General features: G+C 48.4%; 1 protein-coding gene across 2 annotated transcripts in view; it reads left to right on the top strand.

The window, feature by feature from the left end:
• Positions 1–5,931, top strand: part of CASS4 (Cas scaffold protein family member 4) — a 38,758-nt gene extending 32,827 nt beyond the window's left edge. Inside the window, exons 6-8 of one of the 2 annotated variants that reach the window (XM_006141888.2) lie at positions 1–568; positions 2,454–2,528; positions 4,759–5,931. In XM_006141888.2, the coding sequence (XP_006141950.1) occupies positions 1–568; positions 2,454–2,528; positions 4,759–5,169 (1,054 nt within the window). In that variant the 3' untranslated portion in view covers positions 5,170–5,931. Of the gene's footprint in view, positions 569–2,450; positions 2,529–4,758 lie in introns of both variants that reach the window. The other variant, XM_006141886.2, reaches the window with a different exon arrangement.
• Positions 5,932–7,492: the final 1,561 nt, after the last annotated feature.

Raw genomic sequence — 7,492 nt, 5'->3', positions numbered from 1 at the left:
CAGCAGGAAGTGGAGGTTCCGAGACTATCTGGAGGCCAACATTGACTCAATCCACCGGGCTGCCAACCAACTAGAAGACTCATTAAGAAAATTCCTGGATTTTGCCAGAGGAGTCTGTGAGTCTGCCTGTCACCTCACCAACAGTAACCTTCAGGCCAGAATCAGGGACCAGCTTCAGACCATCGCTAACTCCTACCAGATCCTGCTGGAGACAAAGGCAAGTCTGGATGGCTGCAATTGGTCCCTGGAGGTTCTTGTGACCGACAAAGTCCAAAACAACCTGGATGACCTTGAGCGGTTTGTCATGGTGGCCCGGATGGTTCCAGAAGACATCAAGAGGTTTGCATCCATGGTCATTGCTAATGGAAGGCTCCTCTTTAAGCAGAACTGTGAAAAGCAAGAGACCACACACTTCATCCCAAAGGCAGAACTGAAGTGTGAGAAGTATATCCAGCTGCCCCGGAGAGAAACCGAACTGCACCAACGGAGTGGTCCTTTTAATAGGCCGGGGGAAAATGGACACTCCCCTGAACTATCAAAGAAACACAGGACAAGTGTCTGTGGGCAGGTGAGTTCAGAGTTCCGAGTGGTCCAAAAAAGGGGCTTCAGGCCAGCCCATGGCCTACGGGTTAGGTGAGCTGCACCCCACACGGCCAGCTGTGTGGTTTAAGTCCCCGCTGTGGCAGCTTGAAAATCACACCGGGTGCATGTGAGTGTGTGCCCAAAATCCCAAAAGGAGGGAGAGGCAGGAGGGAGGGATTGCTGCGTGATCATTCCCCACTGGGGGGCTTTCTTTCACTGTCTCTCTCCGGCAGGTGTACATGCCCTCTGCAGATTAAAAGAGAAGGGGAGGGAGGGGGACTTCAGTGTTTTCCTGGAGCGTCGTCTCTAAGTGAGGCGCTCAGAGTCTTTCAGCAGTGTGCAGGCTTTGAGCAGACACTGATTCCACCCTCTAGGAAATAAAATCCGTAAAACTCAGATTCTACACCAACTCTTATTGGCAAGTAAGATAAATATCTTAATATTAGGGGCAGATAGGTTGGTGGATTTGAATTCCTTCTGAAGACTTTTGGAGTTTAGATTTACCTCTATACCAGAATTAGAAAGGGTTGTAAAAAAAACAATCTTTCAAAAATCTGTTCTTTAAGTAGATTTTTTAAAATCTTGCCACAAATTTTCTTTGCCTTTTTCAAAGTTAAACATTTAGCTATCATCCAGCGTTCTTCCCAGATGTTCATGGTGTGAGTGGCCCGCAGACTTGAGCGACTCTTAGCATTATGTTGCCGGGTAACTGTTCGGCTATTACAGGAAGGGAAGCTGGAGTTCAGGGATGGCAAGTCCTGAGAGGCTCAGCAGGGAACCTGGGCCGTGCTACCGAGGACGCTTGGTACTTTCAGGCCCAGCCTTGGTGTTCTGCCGAAATGCCTGCTGGCGTGAGAATTTCTACACATTCAAGAAATTGTAATTGTTTATTTGTGTATTTTGCCATAGGATGCATTTGCTCACTGGAGAGAGACAGAGACACAGAGAGACAGAAGTGAGAAAGCACAGGAGGGCCACGCTGCAATCCCTTCCCCATTCTCCTCTTAGGATTTGGGGCATGAGTGCACATGTCTCAGCATGTTTTCCAAGCTGCAGAGTCCAGGACTTGAACTGCAGAGTCAGCCGTATGGGATCCAGCTCCTTAACCTCCACATCACCTGCTGACCTTGAAATCTACATATTTAAAATTTTACATAGGGACCAGCCGATGGCATAACGATTACATCACTGGACTCCCATGTAGTTGACCCTTGTTTGTGTCCTGGACCCAGTGGCATAAAACTCACGCCAGGCACATGTGGGTGCATGCCCAAAATCCAGAGAGTGGAGTGGAGGAGAGAGGATTATGGCTTGGCCATCCCCTCAGTGGGTGATTTCTCACTTTCTGTCTCTCTGTCTCTCTGGCAAGTGCACGTGCCCTATAGCAAAAACCTCTCTAAAGGGGCCAGCAGGCGGTGTGGTGGTTAAAGGCGCTGGACTCCCACATGGCCAACTGTGGTTCACGTCCTAGACCTGGCAGCTGGCTTTCTTACTTTCTCTCTCTCCCACTCCCTCTTCCTCTCCCACTCTCTCTCTCTCTCTCTCTCTCTCCCTCTCTGGTCAAATGAAAATAAATACATGAATGAATGAATAAATAAATAAACAAAGTAGTTCTTTAAAAAAAAACTCTCTAAAACTAAAAAAAAAAAAAAAAAACATATTTAAACTGTGGGTCATTACAGTAGGCCATGCTGGTATGCAAAATTCAGTCCTTTGGTCTGCCAGAATCTCCTTTGGTTAAAAAAGACCTCAGGTAGAATCATCAATGAAAACTGTAAGAAGGAAAGCTCAAGTTTTAAGTGAACTCAAATAGCTAAGCAGTAGAGTAAATACCATTCGAGTGGGTAACTTGAGGTTTTATTTTTCAGAAGTTGCCTAACCTAAAAGGGAAAGAAAAACCCAACTTGGAGCAAAGGTTAGAGGAAAACAAAGACTTGGACGTGACGGTAAGTGTAACGCTCACCGTCCCCTACTTCTGGTTAATACGCTTGATGCCTAGAGACGTGTCCTTGCAGTGGATAATTCAACACTGCACCATGTCTCACATGCGGAGAGTTGGTTTTTCCATTTGTTGGCAGTAGAAGAGACCCTGGAGAGGGACCAGTTTGCTTACCCAAGATCTCAAGAGGAAAATGAATGAGAAGGGATTGAGGCGTGCCCATTCTCCCCAGGGGGTGATTCTCATTCTCTTTCTCTCTCTCTCTCTCTCTCTCTCTCTCTCTCTCTCTCTCTCTCTCTCTCTCTCTCTCTCTCTCTCTCTCTCTCTCTCTCTCTCTCTCTCTCTCTCTCTCTCTCTCTCTCTCTCTCTCTCTCTCTCTCTCTCTCTCTCTCTCTCTCTCTCTCTCTCTCTCTCTCTCTCTCTCTCTCTCTCTCTCTCTCTCTCTCTCTCTCTCTCTCTCTCTCTCTCTCTCTCTCTCTCTCTCTCTCTCTCTCTCTCTCTCTCTCTCTCTCTCTCTCTCTCTCTCTCTCTCTCTCTCTCTCTCTCTCTCTCTCTCTCTCTCTCTCTCTCTCTCTCTCTCTCTCTCTCTCTCTCTCTCTCTCTCTCTCTCTCTCTCTCTCTCTCTCTCTCTCTCTCTCTCTCTCTCTCTCTCTCTCTCTCTCTCTCTCTCTCTCTCTCTCTCTCTCTCTCTCTCTCTCTCTCTCTCTCTCTCTCTCTCTCTCTCTCTCTCTCTCTCTCTCTCTCTCTCTCTCTCTCTCTCTCTCTCTCTCTCTCTCTCTCTCTCCAGTGAGCACACATGCCCTATAGCAAAAGCCTTTAAAAAAAAAAAAAAAGAAAGAAAGAAAGAAAGAGAAGGGACCTTGGAGATCCCTGGAGCCGGGGAAGCCCAGGGTGTGGGACGTGAGCTACCAACAGTAGTGACCTGGTCCTGGCGCTCCGCACAGTTATCTCGAGTAGCACCGACATGGCATGAGCAGTACTGGGTCCTAGTCCCCTTGACATTTCCCTTTAATACTTCAGTTACGACGACAATGACACTTTGCCTTGGGGCTTGTGTACCTTCAACACCTCTTTGACACTTGATGTTCTTCCTTTCTTAAAGATGTTATCGTGTTTGGTTACCTATTTGTGACAATGACAGTACTTTTCCATTTACCGATATAAAAAGTGTCCTTTAAATTAATTTGATACAAACTGTGCATTCATTTAAAGATAGAGGTCAAGGGGCAGACAGAGGGTCATAGGGTGGCACAGTGGTAACGTGACGCTCCTCAAGGCTGACACACGTGGAAAGATTCAGGGTTCCCAAGATCTCCTTGAACACACTGGGCAGACACCCCCAGGGTCCATGGCTGCTGAAGTTGAGGGTGCATTACGGTGTACAGACCTCTGAGTGTGCTCTCTCTTGCTCTCCCACACTTACAGAAGAGAAAGGAAGTTAAACGAGATCGAGGGGAGGTGGGCCGGCTCCATGGCCTGGCAGTTCAGGCGGCTGGATCCTACATGGCCAGTCCTGTGGCTCGAGTCCCAGACCAGTGGCTGGGGACCTGATTTAGAGCTCTGGATGTCTAGTTTTCCTTCCAAGCCCCAGGCAGCCTCCTCTCTTCTCTCGCTGTCCCTCACCTATACAATAGCAAAGAGGCTCTATGTCACCTGGAGCAGTCGCCACCAAGGTGCTGGAATCTCTCAGTAGTTGGGGTTTGGGAGACCTGGGCTCCATTTTCCAGAAAATGAAATTAAGATTCTGCTGACACGTTGTAAGTAAGGTAAATATTTTAATATTAAGGCAGATAGGTCAGTGTATTTGATTTCTTCTGAAATTTTGGGGGTTCAGGTCAAGTTTCAGTACCTCTAAATAGTAGAATTCGAAGGGATTTCTAAATATTTTTAAATGTTTTTTGAGTACATTTTAAAATCTTGCCATCAAATTTTCTTGCATTTTTGAAGTTATGCGTTTAGTCATTGTCAATGTTTCTTCGAATGGATTTTTTCATGGTTTATCACGATGAAATAAAAGTATATATATGTATTCCAACATGTAAGGTCATGTGTGTTAAAATATATGTCACTGCTTTGAAAACCTCCCCAGTCACTTGTCAGACGAACGCTGCAGTATTGGGTGTCCCGGACAAAACTTTTTCTGGTACAGTCACGAACTGAGCAGTAACAGGAAAGGGGAGACCACAGGCTGCCTGGCAGGGCTCCCTCTTATCTGTTCTCTTCTTCCTCCCCTCTAGAACGCTCTCTCTCTAAAAGCCCAACCCCGGAGCCCACAGAACCCCGAGAAGAAAACCCACCTTTCGGAACACTGCCGGCTCTATTTTGGGGCGCTCTTCAAAGCCCTCGGGGTATTTAACAGCAGCCTCAGTAACAGCCAGCCCCCCGAGACCTTCATCACACAGAGCAAGCTGGTCATCACGGTGGGGCAGAAGCTGGTGGACGCGCTGTGCAAGGAGACCCAGGAGCGGGACGTGCGTAACGAGATCCTCCGCAGCAGCAGCGGGCTGTGCGGCCTGCTCAAGGCCCTGGCGCTGGCCACCAAGGACGCGGTGCTCCAGTACCCCAGCCCTGCGGCTCTGGGGCGCCTCCAGGCCCAGGCTGGGAAGCTGGAACAGCACGCACGACAGTTCAGGGCGATGCTGGAGTGAGGCCTTCCTCCACACCCACAATCTCTGCAACTCCGCCGTCCGCCGTCCGCAGGGAAGGGTCACCGGGCTACACCAGTGCTGACATGCATCCCCAGTGGCTCAGCAGCCCTGGACCTTGACTTACCCCACAGGGGATCAGGGCAGAGTTGGACGTTAAGGCCGTGGAGACATTCGGCCTGTCATGTGGGGTGTGCAGGGTCAGCGTTTGAAGTGATGCTGCAGAAATCATTTTTTGTATTTGTTACATGTGTGCATGTTTTCAATTTATTCATTCAACACTTATTTATTGGGCACCTACTATATGCCAAGTCCTGGGTGCCAGAGCCATAGGGTGTACGAGAGGCCCTGCCCTCACAGAGTTTCCCAGCTGGAGGGCGGCAGGGGAAAGGATGGAGAAATACACATGCGACGTGTCAGGTGCTAGACGGGGAGGGGCGGGGCTTACGTTCAGGTTTCCTGGGATCCACTAGGAAGTGTAGAAAATTATTTTCATTTTGAGTTGAATTAGTTCTGTGAGATTGATACAAATGATATATCTGTGTCTTATGCCAAATTTTTTTTTTTGCTGTTATCTTAACCTAGTTAAAGACCCACGTTGTGACATAACAGGTCTGTCGAGTCCCTATTAACTCATTTTGTACAGCATGGGCTCTGCAGGGTAAATTCCATGCTCAATCAGCAAAGGTTCGTATTTCAACAGTCTCAAATCTATTACAATGTATACTGTTATTTAAATACACTCATGAAATAAACATTATTTGCAGCAAACCTTTCTTCAGAAGGCCTTTCTCCATGTCACCCAGGCTCTGGTACTGAAGTCTACAAGGTTGACTTTTGTCACTAAGACGCTTCTCACTGAAGTCGCAGGGAGATGCCCAGAGGTCAAGTGCTTATGGGCTGGCGCTGGACAACAGCCATCATGAATTAGTTCTGTGAGATTGATACAAATGATATATCTGTGTCTTATGCCAAATTTTTTTTTTGCTGTTATCTTAACCTAGTTAAAGACCCACGTTGTGACATAACAGGTCTGTCGAGTCCCTATTAACTCATTTTGTACAGCATGGGCTCTGCGGGGTAAATTCCATGCTCAATCAGCAAAGGTTCGTATTTCAACAGTCTCAAATCTATTACAATGTATACTGTTATTTAAATACACTCATGAAATAAACATTATTTGCAGCAAACCTTTCTTCAGAAGGCCTTTCTCCATGTCACCCAGGCTCTGGTACTGAAGTCTACAAGGTTGACTTTTGTCACTAAGACGCTTCTCACTGAAGTCGCAGGGAGATGCCCAGAGGTCAAGTGCTTATGGGCTGGCGCTGGACAACAGCCATCACCTGTGGTGGTGTAGACAGGAAGGTGTGGTGTGGACAGGATACCCAGCGCTGGGCCCAGATGCGGAAGTGGTGAGGAGCTCCCCTCTGTCAAACCTCTCCTCTTCCTCTCCTGCAGCCCAGTGTTTAGGCCCTGTTGCTATGGGTACATCATCCTCCCCTGCAGCGAATGTGCCCCTGGCTGTGCTCGCCTCGGCCAGGTCAGCCCTGCAGCCTGGCACAGCACCTCTGGGCTGTCGGTCACCTGAACGATGGGGCGCAGCTTCTGTTGGAGAGTCCGCCCTGGCAGGCACTTCGAAATGCGGACTGCCAGAGACTGGGTGTTTCTCTCCTTAGTCTCAAGATCCTAAAAAGGAGGACTCCATTATGAAGCGTGGTCCTCTGCAGCTGGGCAGAGATCCTGGAGGGCCACACTGAACAGCTGTGATTCGCATCGGTTAAGGCTCCTGTCACAAGTCATGGAAAACCTTCCGTTCTGTGTGAGCCACAAAGGAACCCAGCATTGAGTTGACTCAGTATCTTAAAATAATCCAGGCTGGCTGCCAGGCTGGTTGGCTTCAGGGCTGGCACACGACCACCAAGGACAAGTTTCTCCATCTCACTTTCTCCGGGCTAACGCTCACAACCGCAGGGCGCTGCCCCAGGCTACATCCTCCTTCATTCGTGGCCAGAGAAGGGAGAGGCTTTATTCTACAAAAAGACTAGATCAGGTACCTGCCCCTGAACTCTTCACTAAGGAGCAAGATATACCACCACGTTGACCTGAACCTAACCACACACACACACACACACACACACACGCACACACATACGCACACATGCGCATGCACACGCACGCACACACCAGTAGAAAGGGATGGCTCTGTCGACAACTGTGGTGTCTGAGAATTCATTCTACTTCAGATTACCAATTTGGTCCAACACAGTTTCATCAATACTGTTGGAAGACATGGGATTCTCTGATCAGAGATTAGTTCAGGCCCCAA

Source organism: Tupaia chinensis, unplaced genomic scaffold, assembly GCF_000334495.1.
Source record: "Tupaia chinensis unplaced genomic scaffold, TupChi_1.0 Scaffold000066_1, whole genome shotgun sequence".
NCBI classification, from domain to species: domain Eukaryota; kingdom Metazoa; phylum Chordata; class Mammalia; order Scandentia; family Tupaiidae; genus Tupaia; species Tupaia belangeri.
This window is presented reverse-complemented; position numbering and strand designations above follow the sequence as displayed.